The sequence below is a fragment of the Mastigoproctus giganteus genome, chromosome 9, assembly GCF_048544385.1.
Source record: "Mastigoproctus giganteus isolate SK-2022 chromosome 9, ASM4854438v1, whole genome shotgun sequence".
Taxonomy (NCBI): Eukaryota; Metazoa; Arthropoda; class Arachnida; order Uropygi; family Thelyphonidae; genus Mastigoproctus; species Mastigoproctus giganteus.
In genome coordinates this window covers 152579681-152599353 of record NC_143583.1, presented here as the reverse complement: position 1 = coordinate 152599353, position 19673 = coordinate 152579681, and the positions used below count along the sequence as shown (strand labels likewise).

The window sequence follows — 19673 nt, the reverse complement described above, 5'->3', positions numbered from 1 at the left end:
TAAACCTCTGTCTCGCGTATGGCTTGAGAACATAAAACACAAACAATAATGGAAAAAGTGGAAGGAGAAATGAAACCTCTTAACTCCTGCATGAGCCAGGCTTTATTAATGCTAATTCTCTTTAATTCTTGATGCACACTACCGATCCAAATTCCAAAAGTTCTCAAACCAAAACCAGCAAGCACGTCTTATACAATCGCAAGAAAAGGGCTCCTTGTATTTAAATCCTCTAGGAATGATGTGGTGGGCTTGGCAGTGATGTAGTGATGGCAAAACACAAATGCTGTCCATTGCAAGCTTCTGACAAAAACAACTTCTGAAAACTAACCGCATCACCATACACATTACATTAGAAAAAAGGCCTTGAGCTTCGGGCTGCATATCACTATATAATTTATATAGTATATATATTAATGTTCCTATCTCTACTATGTGAAAACAATAATGAATCTTTCTAAAAAACTAGGAACATAGATGTTTACTGAACTAGTGGAAGAAGAACAACAAGTAACTAAAATTATAAATGAACACAGCATTGCTTGTCCAGTAACCATAGCACTCTTCAAACAAAAAATGACAGTTGCAGACAGTGGTAGGTCACCTGAAGGTTCTTGTGCACATTTTCTGTACAAAATGAGTATGAAAATCACTTCAAAAAGTACCGCCGTAAAAGTTTAACTATATTTAAGAAGGTACAAAATATTTCTGATTTTTAACCATTGATTAATGGCACAGGTCAGCTGTCATGTTCTTTCTGTTTAATTCTGTGTTTAAGAATTTAATTTTTTTTCCTGATCTCCTAAATACTTCTTTAAGGAGCCTTATATGCTCTTCCATATTCCTTTAATACACCAAATAGTTGTCCTGATAGAATAAAACTTCTTCCCAAGTAATTCAGTCATCACCCAGAGGCATGTGGCAAAGATTATGTTTTTGCCAGGAGGTACAGGAGCAATACGGTAATGCTCTGAATTTAAATACAACTTTGAGAAGATCAAAATTTCAAGGAAAAAAATTTTCTTAATTATTACACAAGCCAGAAAATTTGATTTTTCCAAATGCTACTATAACTGAGAAGTCTGCATTTTTTTTTCTGAGCTGAAGAAAAAAGATATATTATATCGAAAAATAGATTTCTTTTTTTTTTTTTTAGCAAACCATAGCATGAAAAAGGGTTGCTATATTACAAAATGAATTCTCTCTATATATCATTTATCAGCTCTTTTAGTGTCTCTTTAGATGATCCCTTTCAAATACTGGCAGGTGCTTACCACCTATGAAGCAGAGAACATTCTCTGTACTCAGATCATCATATAAAATTACTTTCAGTACAATAAAAAGGTGCTACTATTTGATTTTACATCTACTCAAGGTGAGAATATTTGGTGGAATGTTCTTGCCAAAAACGACCATAGTTATTTGCAGCTGAAGAAATAAAGGGCACTAGGGTTAAGTGGCACATTTGTTTCCAAAGAACCTAACAATATTTGAAACTGTTCTATGTATAAATTGCTGTTGCTCCTCTTTTAGTATTATTAATAATTTGGCTTTCAGTAAAAGAGGACAACAGAGAAACATTTTTTATGTTGTTGTGATACTGAATGGGAGGGTCAGAGAGTTACCTAACAAGGACAAATCCTCTTGTTACTTGGATACCTTTTCTGGATATTTCATTAGTTTTACATACCACACAACCTGACAACTTGACATTCTTCCTATGCATTACATTGATTGCATGTTAATTTATTGCTGTTTGAAACAGGGCTGTATACAGAAATTTAAAGAGGGGGAGTTGTATCCTATTACATTTATCTACATGAACAAAAACTATGAATATGGACTAAAACTAACAAGTATAAAGTTATAGAATTCTGTGTTTAAGCATTTCAGGACTTTAAGCATTTTGCTATTTTTATATTTGGACTAAAACTAATAATGGCCTAATTATTCATAATAAAATTGCAAAATGAACTGGCTAAAGCAAGCAATTTACATTTGTGTTTACTAAAATTTATTTGAAACACAAAAATATGTAAAATGATAATCAATAAATCTGAGTAAGCAGCAGTTACACTGATTATTTTTTCCGAGTTACTGAAACTAGCTACATTGGCTTCTGCATGGTGGACACTTTCTTCCGACCCAATGGCATCTGCTTTAGAGAGGTTTTGCTGTATTACTATTTGCCATATGGTCAAAGCAAGCCATAGGCTTTAGTTGTGTCAGTGGGGGAGGGATCATTGTGTGTTCTAATGGGCTTTAGCTGTACCAGTGGGGGAGGGGTCATTATTTGTCCCAGTAGGCTTTAAATGTGTCAGTGGGGAGGAATCATTATGTGTTCTAATAGGCTTTAGCTGTACCAGTGGGGGGGAGGGATCATAATGTGTTCCACTGCTCACATAGATGCTGATGTGATGATTCAGCTGACCTTTTGAATTTTCCCAAGCTGTCAGAATCAACTACCTATGGAGGTAACTTATTCCAATGATTCATACTTTACTGGTTAAAAAAAATTCCTACAATCCAGTCTATGCTGCCTCTTCTCCCCTATTTCTAGTATCATTTATAACCATTAAAATTTCACTCTCATTCAATTTACTATCCCTTCAAAGTTGTGTAGTTCCTGTACTCTGTAGCCTGCACACATTAGTCTTTCTTCATGTGGATACCTTTTTGCTAAGTCCATATTTGAACCTTTTAAAGAAGCTCAACGTTGTCTTTATTTTGATATGGTTTCAACATTGCCTTATATAGTGGAATTATGACCTCTCTATTTCTACATAAATCATCAATAAGACATTATGGTCCTCTTTGCTGCCTGTCTACACTTGTGAGAAATTTGTATCAACTGGATCATAACCCCCAAAGTGCCTCCGTAACCAGGTGGGAAGGAGCAGCAGCAGTGCATAGCACACGCTTCTTGATTAGACCGGGGTTCGAGCCCGTCACCACCAAATATGGAGGATGCGGAAAGGTCAGGGAATGACCACCACTTATCCCGAAGCAATATGGCCTTAGTTGCTAATGCTCCTAAAAACCAAATAACAAACAATAACAAACCCCCAAATCTCATTCCTCATTCAGTGTTTAATCCCCTAATGTATGATTTATTTTGGGGTTGATATTACCCAAGTGTAAAACACTTGCACTTTGCAACATTTAAACACAGCTACCACTTGTTTGACCATCCCAGGGGCCTTTCCAAGTCATTCTGAAGGATTGCTACTTGGCAGTGGTCATTAACCACTCTCTGATCCTGATATTGTTTGCAAATTTTGACATAACTTTCTATATCTCTCTCTGTTAATGTCAATTAAGAAAATCAGAAAGTGGTTCCAACACTGATCCTTGTAGAACATCACTTTTAACATTCTACTCTGAAGAGTTACTATTAATCACAACCTATTTGGCAGCCATCCTGCATTTCTCCTTTTTGATTACATCAGCTCTGAAATTAACTAAATGGTAAAATGCCTTCTTACTACTACTTGCTTTTTGTTCATTTCATAAAATCATCCTAAGAATTTTCTTTAGCCTCTTTCAACATATTTTAGACCTCTTCCACTTTTCCTTTTATATTCCAATAAGGAGTTGCTGAATTATGATTGGAGTATGATTTCAAGAAACTCCCAAAGGATCAAGCAAGCAAAACACTGCATGAAAAGATAACAAAATGGTTGATAAGGAAGCTGACTAATTTCAAAGATCAAAGGAAGCAAGCATGGAGCAGATACAGTGTCCAGAAATGCAGACTTATATGACAAGTATAATTGGATCTTTAATGATGCAAGTAAAGGAATTAGGCAAATGCTGGTTAAGAGAACTAAAATGAGGACAAGGAGTTCTACACATATTGTATCTACTAAGAATAAAACAGTAAATTAGATAGGCTCCTCACAAGATGAAAGTAGCAAAATCACTTATCACCTGGCTGAGGTACTGAAAGAGATACTTCACACTGACCTTTAAAAATGAAGTGAATTTTCTCCATGGAAGACCATAAATTAGGCGATAAGTTCTACACAATGAAGGGATGTCTCCAAGGGGAGGGGTAATTTGACTGAAAAAACCTTAAAAGACCTTTGACTGCAAAACCTTAAAAGAGACAATTAAAATAAATGAGGGTAGTATATCCTTGATGTCAGTAGAAACAAGAACCAGAGGATCTCATGAAGTATGCCGCCCATGAATGATTAACTGATGACCTTAAATTTCCCTAAGTGAGATTAAGAGATTACAGAAATTTAAAGGAGGGAAACTGAACATATAGCTACTGTCAAATGATAGAGCCAGTTAATTTTTTTTTAAAATTCAAATGCTGCAAAAAACTGGCTCCTTCTAATACTAAATTTTAAAAAAATTACAAAACAATCATGAATTTGTTTTTCAGTACCATCTAATAATCAATATAATTATAAACATAATTATATGTTTAAATATTAGTTGATCATAAATTTTACATACCACATGCTAGTCCAGCTAAAAATGCAGCTCCTAAAGAGGACATTTCAGAATGTGCAGGTCGATCCACAGGCCGAGCTATCAAATCTGCTATCAACTGCATCACAAAGTCATTATTTGCAACTCCTCCATTAACCCTAAAATTTGTGAATTGTTTTCAAAAGAACAAAAAGTGTGATTCTAAATTAAGTCCAGTAATCCTCTCACATACTAGAGTATTTTGAAATACATTCAAGCTACAAACCATTTTTGTAGGTGCACTTTTTCATTACCAAATTCACAAATAAAATTTACTTTCACTCAAGGTATATTCTGCCTTTAGCCAGCAGGCAGTTGACTGCTAGAATAAACTTCCATTTGTTGTTGCAGAAGTTGATAGCCTAAATAAATTCAAGAAAGAACTAGACAAGCTATTGTAGGGAATGGATAGGTGAAATGGGAATAGGTTTCGTTTTTTTTTTTTTTTTCCCTGATGATTCTTGCATCATTTGCCACCACTACTAATGCTAATTCTAATATTGGTTAAATAATGCATACACGAAACTTATTTTACAAATCACATCTTCAGAAAGTATCATTAAATGGAATACTTTAAATGGGATTCCTCTTATTGCAGTTAGTTTTGGTATCAATTCTGAGTGCCTATGTTGATTTGTTTTTATGAGTAGGTCTCCTGACTGGAGGTGTTTAACCATTCTGGAGGATCCAACAGCATTTTACAGATATTTCTGTAATGAATGGTGAGAGTTTACTCATTAGTTTACCTGATAGCAAGTATATTAAGAATGCTGGTTGGCCTTTGCCAATGAAGTATTTTTTTAAAAAGCCTTTTAGGGAGTGAAAAATCACGCTCCTATTACAGATCCAGGTGGACCTGTAATAGTAGCATGACACGTGAGCATCACAATGTGTCACTAACTCAGTGTTAAACTTCTTAGGAAGCAAAGTACCATGTTGCTGTTATTGGCTCTGAAAGAAAATATGCCTCTACTTCCACTATTACTCCTCTTTTGCCTGGAAGGATGACTTTTTCTAAGGTCATTACTCCAACACAAGGACTGTGAGGTATTCAACTGGTATGACAGTTAGTTGCAATCAGTTCCAGACTCTGCTTACAGTTCATAAGGCAAAATCTACTTTATATTGATGAAAACAGAAAAAAAAAACAAGAGCTGTAGCTCTGACAAATACTTTATAAAGCACAATTAGTCAATGGCATCTGGGACCAATGAAATAGTATTATGATACATGTTGTTATTACCCAGAACCACCATAACTGTTGCTGGGTTAGTACGTTCAAAGAAAACTCAAAAAATACATACTACTACTGATTCAATTCATCTTGTATTTTGACATTCTTCAATTATTCTTAGTAACAAATCACTTTTGTAGTTAGCTAACTGGCTTACTTTATATTTAACTCAACTTTGCAATAATACGAAATAATAAAATCATATTCTGCAAACCTCAAATGGGTGTAATAACCCACACTGCAGAGGGGAATATACTTTCCCCCAAATGGTACCTTTTTTAAATCTTTAATTGGCATTAAATATTTCAAAATTGTTCACTTTTTAACATCCTACCTTTTAAATCTATTATGAAGACATTTTTTTTTTTTTATATTGAAAACCTCCATGTTTAAATATATATATATTTTTTAAAGAACACCTTTGGGACATGTGCATTTCATTTTGTTTGAACTTGCCTCCCTTATTTGGGTGTAGCATAATTTGTTGGAGTGGGAAGAAGAATCTGTTGCTAATGCTTGACTGCTAAGGATAACAGCGAGCAGAACTTTTGAAAACGAAACCCCCACACTCTGTTACTGGTTCTTGATTTGTTTAGATGAGCCAGTGCATGTCAGCTGTTCAAGCTTCTCCTAAAGAACATAATGGTTATCATGGTATCAGAATTGGACAGAAAGACCAGACAAATTTTAAATTCATATTTTTAATGATTGCACACATTAGGTTTAATGAAAACATTATTTTATTTATGATTAAATTTCTTTTAACAAAACAATTAATGCAGATCAAAAGGAAATGCAATAATTCAGGAATACTAAAATTGAAATTTCAGTCACTCTGGTAGACAATTATTTATTTACATGTAATGAGCTCTGTAGCAATTAGGGGGAAGCAACACCAGTTCTAGGAAGCCACATGACTCTTCAATAGTCATGTGGCTTCAGTAGTCATCAGATGTACATTTTTCTCCAATTTTTAAACACTCATTTTTGTGAACTGCAGAATTCTTTTTCATTATAATTTCATAATAGACATTTTTCTTAATTAACTCAGAGACATGATTTAAAACTAAGTTTCTGGGAGAAAAAGCACTGTTATAAATAATTGCTTAACTTGATTCTCAATACTGATAGAAAATGTTATTAGTGGCAAATGAGGCAAGAAAGAAAGAATGTTTATGCAGTATCAGAGAGGGGGGGGAAAGCACATACACATCTCATGTCACCTGTCCATGTCCTATAAGAGTTTGTCTAGTTCTCTGAATTTATTCAAACTACTCCCTTCTACAAAACCATATGTAAGTTTGTTCCAAAAACCAATTACCCACTTGCTGAAGACTAACTTCTGAACCTCTATTCTGCAGTCACCCTGCCTCAATTTAAATTTTTGTCCCCTCATGTGTAGTCTGAGCAAGAGAAAGGAATCCATTAGCATTGATCTTACTCGGTCTATTCAAAGACCAACATCTCAATCAGCTCTCGCAGGTGCCTAGTCTCCAGATGCTGAAATTTGCAGAACTGAAGCCGTTCCTGATATGAGCAACCTTTTGTTCCTTTCACTAATCTTGTTTCTCTTCTCTGCACCCATTCCAAAAGATCTGAATCTTTCCTAAATAAAGTTTCCAGACCTGTATGGTACTCGAGATGTGGATGTGTTAGACTTTCACTTGTGCTGAAAGAGGAATAAAAATGTTGGTTTCTAACCTATTAGGTTATAATAGGCATATGTTGGAAACCTGCCCACTGATAACCACTGAGTGTCTCCCGCCACTGAATTATCCTTTTATCCTACAAGCAAGTTACTGCTTTGGATAAGGGATAGTTGAGCAGGAGAAGACAGAGAGTAGCTATCAATGAGCACTGCACTTCTTGGTCTATGTTATTAGTAGATCCCTCCCCATGGGGTTTTCTTAATGTGCTCAGCCCACTGTTCCTTTCAATATTTATTAATGATATCGATGAAGGCATACCCACAGTTTCAGTTTGCAGATGATACAAAGGCCAACAGGGTGATTAATGACAGTAATCAGGGTACGCTGCTGCAACAAGATCTAGAAAAATTAGGCAGACAGGCTGACTAGTGGCAACTGAAATTTATCATTGACAAATCCAAGGTATTTATCAGTAATCTCAGAATAAAAATAACAGAAAAGACCTTGGGTTAACTATACAATCACAAAGTTCTATGAGCAGTGTAAACAGGCTGCCAAGATAGTTCATGGAATTTTGTCAGTGATATACAGGAATTCTGCCAGCAGAGATGAGAGATATCCCATTGAATAAGGCAATGGCTAAGCCACATCTTGAGCACTGCATACAGGTCTGGAAGCCTTCATTTTAGAAAGTAGGTGGATCTTTTGTAACAGCTATTAAGAAGAGTAATGAGATTAGTGAGAGGAACAAATGGGTACTCTTACCAAGAAGGACTTTAGCTCTGCAAACTGCAGTATCCAAAAACTAGACAGTTGAAGAAGATCTGATTGAAGTGTTTAAGGCTTTGAAGGGATTGAACAGGGAACTTGTTGATGGCATCCTTACTCTTGCTCAGATAATACAAACAGAAGCATAAACTTAACTTGAGGAAAGAAGGTTGCAGGATAGATATACAAAAAGTTGTGTTTATCCAGTGGTTAGCTGATCATTGGAACAAGCTTCCATGCAGTGCTGTGGAATTGAGTGGTTTGAATAAATTTTTGGAGGAACTAGACATACTACACTGGTCCTCATAGATTTTGACGTTTCCAAAATTCATGGTGTTTCTGGGTGTACTTTTAGTGCCAATTCTAAAAATCCAAACTATTTTTACCTATGATGTACAGCTTTTTTACAAACAGAAACAATCGTTTTCTTAGATACACATTTCATGTATGTGCAATATGCATACTACTTCTTTTGTGATCGACAGGTACAGATGTGCCCATATGTGTTTAGACATATCACAACTTGCAAGGCAAGTCACCATATAAACCTACGAATGAGTGTTTCTTCTGCATTCTGTTCGTTTTCCTGTTGCAGTCCTCCTAACTAATATGTGCTCATGGCAACTAGTGATTGTGTGAACAATCAAAATATATTTTGTTACAACAAAGGCAGGATACGACATCATTTGCTGCAAAAAAATGTGCAAGCTTAATATTTTGGAATTAAATTAGTTGACCAAGATAAAAGTTCACCACCCCCTCAATGTGTGCCATATATGTGTAGAGAGCTTATGATTGTTAAAATATTATAAAAAGAAAGCCATGATATTTGCCATCCCATGGCATGTAGGAAACCTCAGGATCATATTAATAATTGTTACTTTTGTTCCATAAATGTAGCATTCATAACACAAAGAATAAGCTCAACATAAGCTGTAAGGCCAGCACCCCCCCCCCCAACATACCTGAAATACCTGTACCACCTCCAGTTATTCGTGAACATATGCAGTCAGATCCTGAATATTACATTTGTAACCTAGAAGCTGATATAAAGTTAAAGTCTTGTGATTAAGAAATTCAGAACTCCGAACCACACCTGTCTACACAAAGTAAACTTGATGATCTTACAAGAATTTAATCTACCCAAAGGGTCTGCGGCTTTTAGAGTCAAATCTGAAATCTGTTAGCTCCAGGAACAGTTTTTTTCAGTGGCGTAGCCAGGATTTTTTGTCAGCAGGTACATTCACAAAAAAGGCACCAATTGCCTAATTCTAAAAAGTGCCATATTACCAGATTTCGGGTGTACAATGTATCTGCTGACCCTGGCTATGCCACTGGTTTTTTTCATGGTACAGGCATCATGAAAAAGAACTGATTTCCAATTTTTCCAAAGAAGGTTCAATCACATATTGTAGCAACATTCCCATAGTTATGAAGTCTTTGATAATTTTCTACCAACCAACAGGTGAAAGCTATTTATTGACTCGTCAAAGCAAAGCCTCAAAGGAATTCTCCTTCATAATGGAAACAAGTATGCATCCATTCTTGTAGCTTATTCAGAACACACAAAAAATAAACTACTAAGATGTTAAGCTTCCTTCGTAAAAAAAAATTCACTACAGGGATCAGGGTTGGCTAGTGTTAAAGGTTTTTAGAGTTATTAACAGAGATTTTAAATTTATTGGTCTGCTACTTGGCTAATAACTTGTTACACAAAAACTACTTGTTTTTGGTGCAGGGGGGGGGGGGGGATAGTCAAGTAAGAAACGAACACTGGGACAGGAAAACATGACTTCAAGACAGGCTCTAACACAGTTCAAAGAACTTTAAAGATGAGCCACTAGTAGACTGAAACAAAGTACTGTACCTCCTGTGCAGTACTTTGTTTATAAAGTTAGGTTTAATCAAACAGTTTGTACAAGCCATAAATAAAGAAGGAAATTGGTCCAAGTCCATATTTGTTGGTGTGGAAGATGCACCCTAATTTTGGATTAGTAAATTTAAAGGAAAAAAACTTATTGTTAATACAATGGAAATTTAAAATTCAATCAAAATAAAAGCCAATAAAGAAAGGTATAGGATTATTACTCTTATTATTTTAGTATTATTCAACTTCAGATTCATTACTAACTTGAACATCATTATCCACAACACCATCATGATCATCATACTCTTCACTAGTACCACTGTCACACTCATACAATAAATGATCTTCAGTGCCATCCACTGAATTACTAATACCCCATTTTAAAGGACTTGACCACAATTTCAGTCTTAACATCATGCCATGACTTCAGCACCCATTCCACTTGCGCTATTGACGGATGTTTCATCCTTCCCAAAGGCAGTGTATCATGGTTCCCCTCTATCATCCATTTATTCCATTGCTTCTGCATGTTATTCTTGAATGGCTTATTGTTGCTGACATTTAACAGCTGTAACTGGGATGTTAAGCCACCTGGAATTACCACCAATTCTGTGATGTTTTCAGTCCTATGTGTTATAAACTGATCCCATACAAGTAGTGCATTTTTATGCAGTAGTCCACCAGGATGCTTGGACCAAACTTTTACAAGCCAATCCTTATACAATCTTCATCCATCCATCCCTTTGGCAGTTTATCTTTCAGTAAAGTTTTCTTTTAAAAATTAACATTGGCAGAAGTTTGGTCCCAACAGCAGAACAAGTTAAAACTGCAGTGTAGTATGTCTTTTCGTGTTCAGTGGTTTTAATAGTTATAGATTTTTGCCCTCTCAGATTTACGGTTTTATTGGATGGCACATCAAAGTCAATGGAATTCCATCCATATTCCCGATTTAGCTAAGTTTGTAGTTGCTTCATTTTCTAGCTTGTTTGTTTGTTATTTAGTTTTTAGGAGCATTAGCAACTAAGGCCATATTGCTCCGGGGATATACGGTGGTCATTCCCTGACCTTTCTGCATCCTCCATATTTGGTGGACACATGCGCGAACCCCGGTCTAATCAAGAAGCATGCGCTACGCACTGCTGCTCCTGCCCACCTGGCTACAGAGGCACCCTCATTTTCTAGAATTAAGGGCAAATTTATGGAAATCTAATATTTTCTGTTTGTACTCAGCAACCATTCTCTGAGCTATTCTAGTTCTTGTGCATAAACTTAACCCATTTCTTTTCATGAAGCGATAATATCAAAATTAAGTTCCTTTAAAATCGTGTATCTCAATATCAGCTTCTCATTTCCATGCTTCTATTATCATTTTAGTACTCACTGCAATCAATACCCACATCGCTAAGTTCCATTATCCAACTACACAAGTTTTCTTCCAAATTTGGCCATTTACATGGAATTTTACAAAGGTTGTGCTTTGTTTTATCAGCTTCTTGTAATAAAACTTCCTGCTTCCTTCACTGACGAATCATCTTCTCAGAAAATTCGTTCTGCTGCTCCATCCCCGTGTTCTTTGGCATATTGTACTACTTTTAACTTAAATCCAATAGTATAATTTTGTCTTCTTGATGTGCCTGCCATTCATTAGGGCTTAAATGTATAACTGGAATTCACTTGTTACACCAACAATAGCCTCGTAATTATTGAAAAGTGTACTAATGCATAGTAGTTAACTATCCATTAACTACATTAGCATTAGTAGAGGAATTTGATGCAAGAAAGCAAGCTTATGCAGCATCAGCCAAAAAAAATAAATAAATAAATAAATAAAAAAATAACCACTTCCACTTCACCCCTCTGTTTGTTCGAAATACCTGTCCAGCTGAGCCTTAAACTTATTTAGGCTATCAACTTCCACGACAAGGGATGGAAATCTATTCCACCAACCAACCACCCGCTGGCTAAAGGCAAATTTCCTCACATCTATCCTACATCTGTCTTTTCTCAATTTGAATTAATTTATGCCCTCTCAGGTGATTATTCTGAGCAAGAGGAAGAATCCCATCAGCATTGAGCATGCTCACACCATTCAAGGCTTTATACACCTCTATCAGATCACCTCACTGGTGCCTAGTCCCCAGACACTGTAATTTGCAAAACTTAAGCCTTTCTTCGTAAGAGCACCCCTTTGTTCCATTCACTAATCTTGTTGCCCTTCTCTGTACTCGTTCCAGCATCTCTACATCCTTCTTGAAATTAGGCCTCCAGACCTATATACAGTACTCTAGGTGTGGCCTGACCATTGCCTTATACAAGGGAATAATCACCTCCTTATCCCTGCTAGAAAAATTCCTATATATCATCGACAATACACCATGAGCTACTCTTGCAGCCCGTCTGCACTGCTCAGAGAACTTCACATTTGCCTGCACAACCACCCCCAGGTCTCTTTCATTCTCTACCACTGTCAGTGTAGTACCACAGAGTTGATATGTTGCTCTGGGGTTGCTGTTTCCCATATGCAGTACTTTACATTTGTCAATGTTAAATTTCATTTGCCACCTCTCAGCCCATCTGCTCAACCTTTCCAGATCCTGTTGCAGTAGAGTGTCAGTAGTGTCCTTGACAACCCTGCCAACCTTCGTATCGTCTGCAAACTTGGACATTAAGCTTGATATACCATCATCAATATCATTTATAAATACAGAAAACAATAATACTGAACCCTGAGGGACTCCACTAATAACATTAGTCCACGATGAGCAGTGTCCAGTGATTACCACTCTCTGTCTTCTCCCCCTCAACCACCCCTTTATTCATAGCAGCAATTTGCCTCCAATGCCACACTGCTCCAATTTGCGCAGCAGTCTTCCATGTGCAACAATATCAAAAGCCTTTCTAAGATCTATATAATATCAAAGTTATTCCCTGCATCCAGTTCTTTTGTGACTTCATCATAGTATCCAATCAAATTGGTCAGGCAAGACTTCCCCTTAACAAAACCATGCTGTGTCTGAGCTATAACCGAAGACTTGTCTAGATGATCCTGCAGTGCTTCTTTAACCAGTGCCTCCATTAATTTTCCTGGAACAGAAGTTAAACTAACAGGTCTATAATTACTTGTGTCGCCCTTTGATCCTCCTTTGTGAATTGGGGTCATATTTGCACATCTCCAGTCCATGGGTACTTCCCATGAGTCCAAGGAACTCTCATAATTATGGCTAAGGGTTTGCTTACTTCCTTTGCTGCCTCCTTTAATATAACTGGATAGATCCCATCCACCCCAGGTGCCTTTCTTGTATTTATCTTCAACAATTTCTCCTCCACTTTACTCAGTTATTACAAGATTCTCTAGCTTACTGCCAGAGCTGAATACACCTCTGGCATTCCCCTCGCTGAATAACTCCTCTTGTGTGAATGTCGATGCAAAATATTCATTCAGTTTGTTAGCTACCTGAGCAGGATCATCAACAGTTGACCCATCGATATCAAGTGGACCAATCTGATTCATCCCCTTCCTTCTAGAGTTTACATAAGTAAAGAACTCTTTGCTGTTTTTCTTTGCATCCCTTGCCAAAGATTTCTCGTAATCTGCCTTCGCCTGCCTAACCTCCTTTGTAACTTGGTTACAGATCAACTTGTATCTATCATAGGCATCTGTGTCACGTGTTAATTTGTATGTATCCCATGCATTTTTCTTCTCTGCCATATGTCTCATTAGTTCGTCTGACATCCACTTAGGCCTAAACCTTGAACAATATTTTTTAGTTGGTATGTAAAGCCTAGTAGCTTCCAAGATAAGTTCTTTGAATGCTTCCCATTTTGAATTTGCTATTGGTAACATCATCTGTTGGTCCCATGTTGGTACATGTTAACTCTCGGGTTTGTGCATGTGCTGTATTGTCACTTTCAGCTTCTAAGACATGGCAATTTTTTAAGGTATTTATAATGGAAAAAAGTGCATTTTATAAGCCGACAAATATGGTATCTTTGCACTAAATTCTCATCACTTACATATGACTGCCAGACCTCAAATTAACAAGCTGTTGCTGGACTCTGTATTTGAAGAATCCATGAACCAGACTGAAAGAAACCTGGACTGGTTTTAAAAATGTAATACCAATTTTTAGGAAACAATAAACACCCAGATTATGAGATGATCATAAACGATACACTAGGGAAGTTCAGAAAAAATCAGGCTGCAATATGAGTAGTAGGGTACACTTCCTGCACTCTCATCTCAACTGTTTCCCAGAAAATTTAGATAGTTTAAGGCAAGGGAGCTCAACCTTTTGGAAGTCGTGGGCCAATTTGAAAATTTGGTACACATTGCGGGCCATACTTTATTATTATTAATAGCCATATGGTGCAAGGAAGCCTGAGGCTTATGCTGCATCAGGGGGAAAAAAAAAAAAAAAAAATTCCCCGAATTATCCTGAGAGAGAGAGAGAGAATCAAAAGTAGAAAGGAATCACCAAGAAAGAGAAGAATAATGATATACAGCTCAGGACCCTGGGTGTGCCAAACCCATACTCACCAGATGTAAGCGTCCGGGATTATAACAGACAAGTCTTATATACCGCTTTTATGCTCAAATTCAGAAGCAACACCTAAGGGAAAACTTGTTGAGTAAAAAAAAAAACACTTAAAACCAATTTCAGTGTTGTTCCATGCACTTTACTATAATGTGATTCTTTTAATTTTTTGACTTGAAAATACTGCCCTTGAGAGCTGTTTCTGAATTCAACTCCATGTAAAACTGTTTTGTAAACCTACGGATCATTTAAATTTTAAACTTTAAAAGAACAAAACCAACTGTAACAAATTTTATTACAATATAATAGAAATGAAAGGTTTAGTTAATGAGAAAACTGACTCTTTATTTTTGACTAATAATTCAATATCAGGAACTATTTCTGTGGTAGCTAACTGGAGGCAGTGCTCCAGATGACAATCAGTAATTTTTGTCCTCAATTTTGACTTGGAGTGCTTCATTCTAGAAAGCATATAGAAAGCATAAGTACGTGCTTCTGAAGAGGGAGAAGATTCTTGCCGCATACATTCTTAAATTGACAAATTTTCCCTTTTCAACATATTTTTGGTAAAATTCTAGGAGAGACACTTCATCAGGTCTGAGTCACATTGTAGGTCAATGATTTCCATTTGGAGGTCCCCTGGAGTCTCCATCACATTTACAGAGTCCTTTCTTGAGTGCGAAAATCTTAGAATCTCTTGGAACTCAGTCTGGAGCTGCCACATATTGAGGGGCATATTTTGCAGACTGCAAATTCAACATTCCTTGGAAATGAGTTAAATTCTGGTCTTGAAGTTGACACTTAAAGAGTTCTAATTTCATCTGAAAAGCTTTGATGTGATTAAATAGGACATACACCAGTTGAACTTTTGACTGGAGCTTCAAATTTCAAATGAGAAGAAATGTCCGCAAGGAAGGCAAAGTTAACCAACCACTTCAGATCGTCGAACTCTGATACTGGCTTGCCTTTTGCTATCATGAACTCTTGGATGGCATCTTTCAACCCAAAAATTCCCACGAGCACTTTTGAATGGCTTAACCATCACACGTCAGAGAAGTAGACAACATCGCCATTGTCAGCATCCCATTCCATCTGTAGAAAATTTTTAAACTATCGATCAGTCAAACCCTTTGCTCGGATGAAATTCACAATGTCTCTGATAACGTTCATGACATTTTCAAAACCGTGAGATTTGGCACACAAATTTTCCTAGTGAATGATGCAATGGTAGCTGGTAAATCTGCTAGTATCTATTTCTTGTTCTTTTTTTAAAAGTGCTACCAATCCCGTTTTTGTTCTAACCACAGCTGGTGCTCCATTTGTCATCAACACAGCGAGGTATTTCAAACTGAGGTGATATCTAGCAAGAGTCGTTTTTGTAGCTTCCAGAATGTCTGTTTCCTTCGTGGGTCCTTTCAAGGGATATAAAGCCAACTGAGCTGTATCGGTTAAATCCGTGCTTTCATCCAATGCCAATGAGTAAAATTTGCATGCTAGCATCTTTGTTTTCAATGTCTCCTCAACATTCAATGTCAGTTCTTCTACGCTCCTAGTAACAGTCATTCGAGACAAGCTTATCTTTTTGAAGACATCAGCTTTGTTTGGGCACACAACTTCAGCTGCTGCTACACTCCTTCACAAATTCTCCATCAAAAAATGATTTCAACCTTTTGGCAATTTTTTTTTTTTTTTTGAGCAATGATATAACTAGCTTTGACATAACTCTCAGCATCCTCTGATACTTTCTTAAAAACTGATTGTTGCAATTTTAATGATTTTTTCAGAAGGTTCAGTTTGTCTGTGCATACGTGACCGTGGAGACCAACAAACTTGGTTGCATGTTTCGTGTCATAATGTCTTTTCAAATTGTATTCCTTGACAGTAGATATTGATTCCTGACATATTAAACAAACAGGCTTTCCATCAGTTTCCACAAAGTAGTATAATTCAGTCCATTTTTCGTTGAAATTGCGAATAACTTCACTGTAAACATGTTTTTTTTGCTGGTACCTCCATTTTGAATTTACTAGGGCCTCTTATTACCGTTGTTACGTTTTTATATAACAGAGGTAATTAAAACTTCACTAAATGATTAAATTCACTAAGCTTTATTTTTACAATGCTCAAATAACATAATAAAAACTAAAGAATTATTAATATTAGTCGTTAATAATCGAAAGTTCGGAAAAAGCGTGTTGCAAGATCGAATTCTAACTGACTGAATGACTAAAATCCATTCAAGCGCAAGTATACATATACCTTGACAGTTTCTAGAAAGGTCTAGAGAGTCGAGAATACTTTTCTAGTAAACACTAGAAATAGAAAGTATGCAAAAATGTAGCAGCGCCACCCGTGTGCGCTTGTTAAGAAGCTGAGCTTTCCTGCTTAACCGATAGGTGGCATAGGAGTTATGACACTCTATTTTGCGCTATTATATATATATTTTTTTAAAATATTTTTTTGGAAACTTCATTGTGTTTGCAGGCCACAATTGAGGGTCCGGTGGGCCACAAGTGGCCCATTGGATTGTGCACCGCTGGTTTAAGTGAAGAGCTTGGGGAAAGATTCCATCAGGATATAAAAGAAATGGAAGGAAGGTACCAAGGGGGATACAATGTTAATATGATGGCTGACTACTGCTGGATTCTAAGAAGAGGAAAAGCCACCAAAGTCAAAAAGGTGCAATTTTAACCAGTCTAGTGTATAAGAAATCCAATTCATGGCCATCTATACTTGACAGGAGGATATTTCTGTTTTTAAATATTTTTATCGTTATTTTAATATACAACAATCTATTTATAAAAAAATGTGTACCTGCCACTAGCATATTTAACGTGTTTTACATTTAAGAGTCATCGGCAGGTGTTAAAAACATTTTAATTTTCAGATATTAATAAAATTCATAGATAATAATAGAGCAATGTTTTTATTTTATTAATAATAATTACATATTGGTTACTGAAAGTATTCATCTGTGACAACTAAAGTAGGATATCTATAGTTGTTCCATTACGTGTGGTATTTATTGAAAGATCTGATGACATGTCCAAGTTGAAGAATGTTTTCATAAATATGCAGAACTCTTCCAGCCTCATAGTTTAATTGTAAAGAAAAAAATTACATTCAATCTGAAAACACCCAGGTGACTTGAAACCAGATGCATTTTCGAATTAATGCATTTTCCAGTTTCTGAAAGTTTTTTTGTATCTTAAAACCTTAATATTTCTGTTTCTAAATTCCTTAGCTTTGCAACGATATGCTATACATCAACATTATCCCGTTTATTATGTGAGAAAATTTCCTTGATCACATGTTCATATTTTCCACTATCCTGGAAAAACACTACTACAATTTTCAGAGGTTTGGAAGTTTTTCTTCTAGTGTAGAGCTAAGATGAAGCTACACTCAAAATTTCATTAAATTTGGCCCAGTAGAAGATAAAGTAAACTGAAATAAATTTTTCGTAATGCTTTTCGCGTGACGGTTTTTCATTACAAAATTTTTGAAATAACGTCAGTAAAATGTTTTTAACATCAAAATTGCAATATTTTAGTTTCCTTATTTGTTATTTCTTTATGATTTAACAGCACAAGATCCCCTTGGGTCAGACTGTACCTGTTGATTCTATTAGTCAAAAATATGATATGGTCAAAGAGATAGATGCACTTCAGGTATCAAAATAAGTTATCAAGGTTAGAATCATTTCCAAGAACAGATTTAAAGGTTTCTGAAAATTTAGATAGTTTTAGAACTCCATAGTCTCTTTAATTAATAATCTATATATTCATTAATCTATTCTAATTGTTGTTTCATTTCAGATTAAAATCACCTCACAAATTCTTTTGCAATGCGACATGACAACATGAAGTTTCAAATAAATAACCATGTGATTAGATGCCAAACAGTTGGACTATAGAATTGAAATTGATACCAAAATAATAACAAAATTGGAAAAAAAGTAACTGATTACAGTGAACAAGAACACTGCATTCTGAAATCAAAATTGAAAACCAGAGTTTTCAGTTTTGATTTCACAATTCAGATGACTACTGTCCTGTAGATCAATTTGTGCCCAAATTATTTTGAGTACTGACCAACAGCTGATCCCAAATGAATAACACATAAAACAGAATTAAGATAAGATATGATGGAATATAACTGTCCTTCCTGTGATGACTTTGGGTTAATGAGGTTTTTTTTTAACCTGAATTTTTAAAACATGCCCTTCTATGAGTATGTTTTAAACAGAATATTCATGCTTGAAATCTACAAACAGAACTTAAGTTATTTTAAGGTGAAGTGCATATTAGTTATCTTAGTGGGTAAAAGCTGTTTTGGCATTTATTCAGCAGACTAAAGTGTTAAATTTGATAAGTGCTTCATCTAATTCTTGAATTATGTATCGATTCTTGTCAATCTGAAATAATTCTTCAAAATAATATCTTTAAAACATACTTGATGATATTCATTTCAAACTCTGCTTCATCTTGCATAACATCATAAATTTCTTTTACTTGAAAGGCGAGAGCTTCTAAAATAGATCGCACCAGATGGGCTGATGTAGTACTAGAATTGACACCAATAAATGCAGCTACTGCATGGCTGTCATTAACTGGCACCTAAACAAATATTGCAGTTACATAAATTATGTAAAAAAAATTTGCTATTGTCATTTTAAAACATGCACTGTATCAAAATTAGCCAGAAATATAAAATAAGTGGTTACTGCAAGATGATTCAAAAATGAAGTGTCAAAAGAAAAATTTTCTTACAAACTAGAATCTAAAAATGTTTTATTGTTAAGTTGAAGTTTCTTTATATTCTAATAGCAAAATAAAAACCAGCCAATTAATCATTTATTACATATTTTATAAGTTTTTAATAAAAAAATTAACAAGAATTCAAAATGTCCAGACCAAGGGTATAGCTGATCCATGCATCCATCCACTGGCTCATACTGACAAGTGATTCCCATAAACAGCACAACTGTTGTGTGACATAAGCTTTCTTTGGTAAGATGCTCAATAACGAAGTAACTTGTCCTGAGTTATGTACTGCCACAAGTAAAAATCCAATCAATTTTGCTTGGGAGAACAGGGAGACAATGTAAATATACCTTATTTACATTGTAAATAAGGAAT

General features: G+C 35.6%; 1 protein-coding gene across 1 annotated transcript in view; it reads right to left on the bottom strand.

The window, feature by feature from the left end:
* Nucleotides 1-19673, bottom strand: part of LOC150080822 (glycerol kinase 5) — a 376684-nt gene that overhangs the window by 3974 nt on the left and 353037 nt on the right. The window contains exons 16-17 of the mRNA XM_090382163.1: nt 18988-19151; nt 4465-4598 (exon numbers count right to left, since the gene is read on the bottom strand). Coding sequence (XP_090238289.1) covers nt 4465-4598; nt 18988-19151 — 298 coding nt within the window. The remainder of the gene's footprint in view (nt 1-4464; nt 4599-18987; nt 19152-19673) is intronic.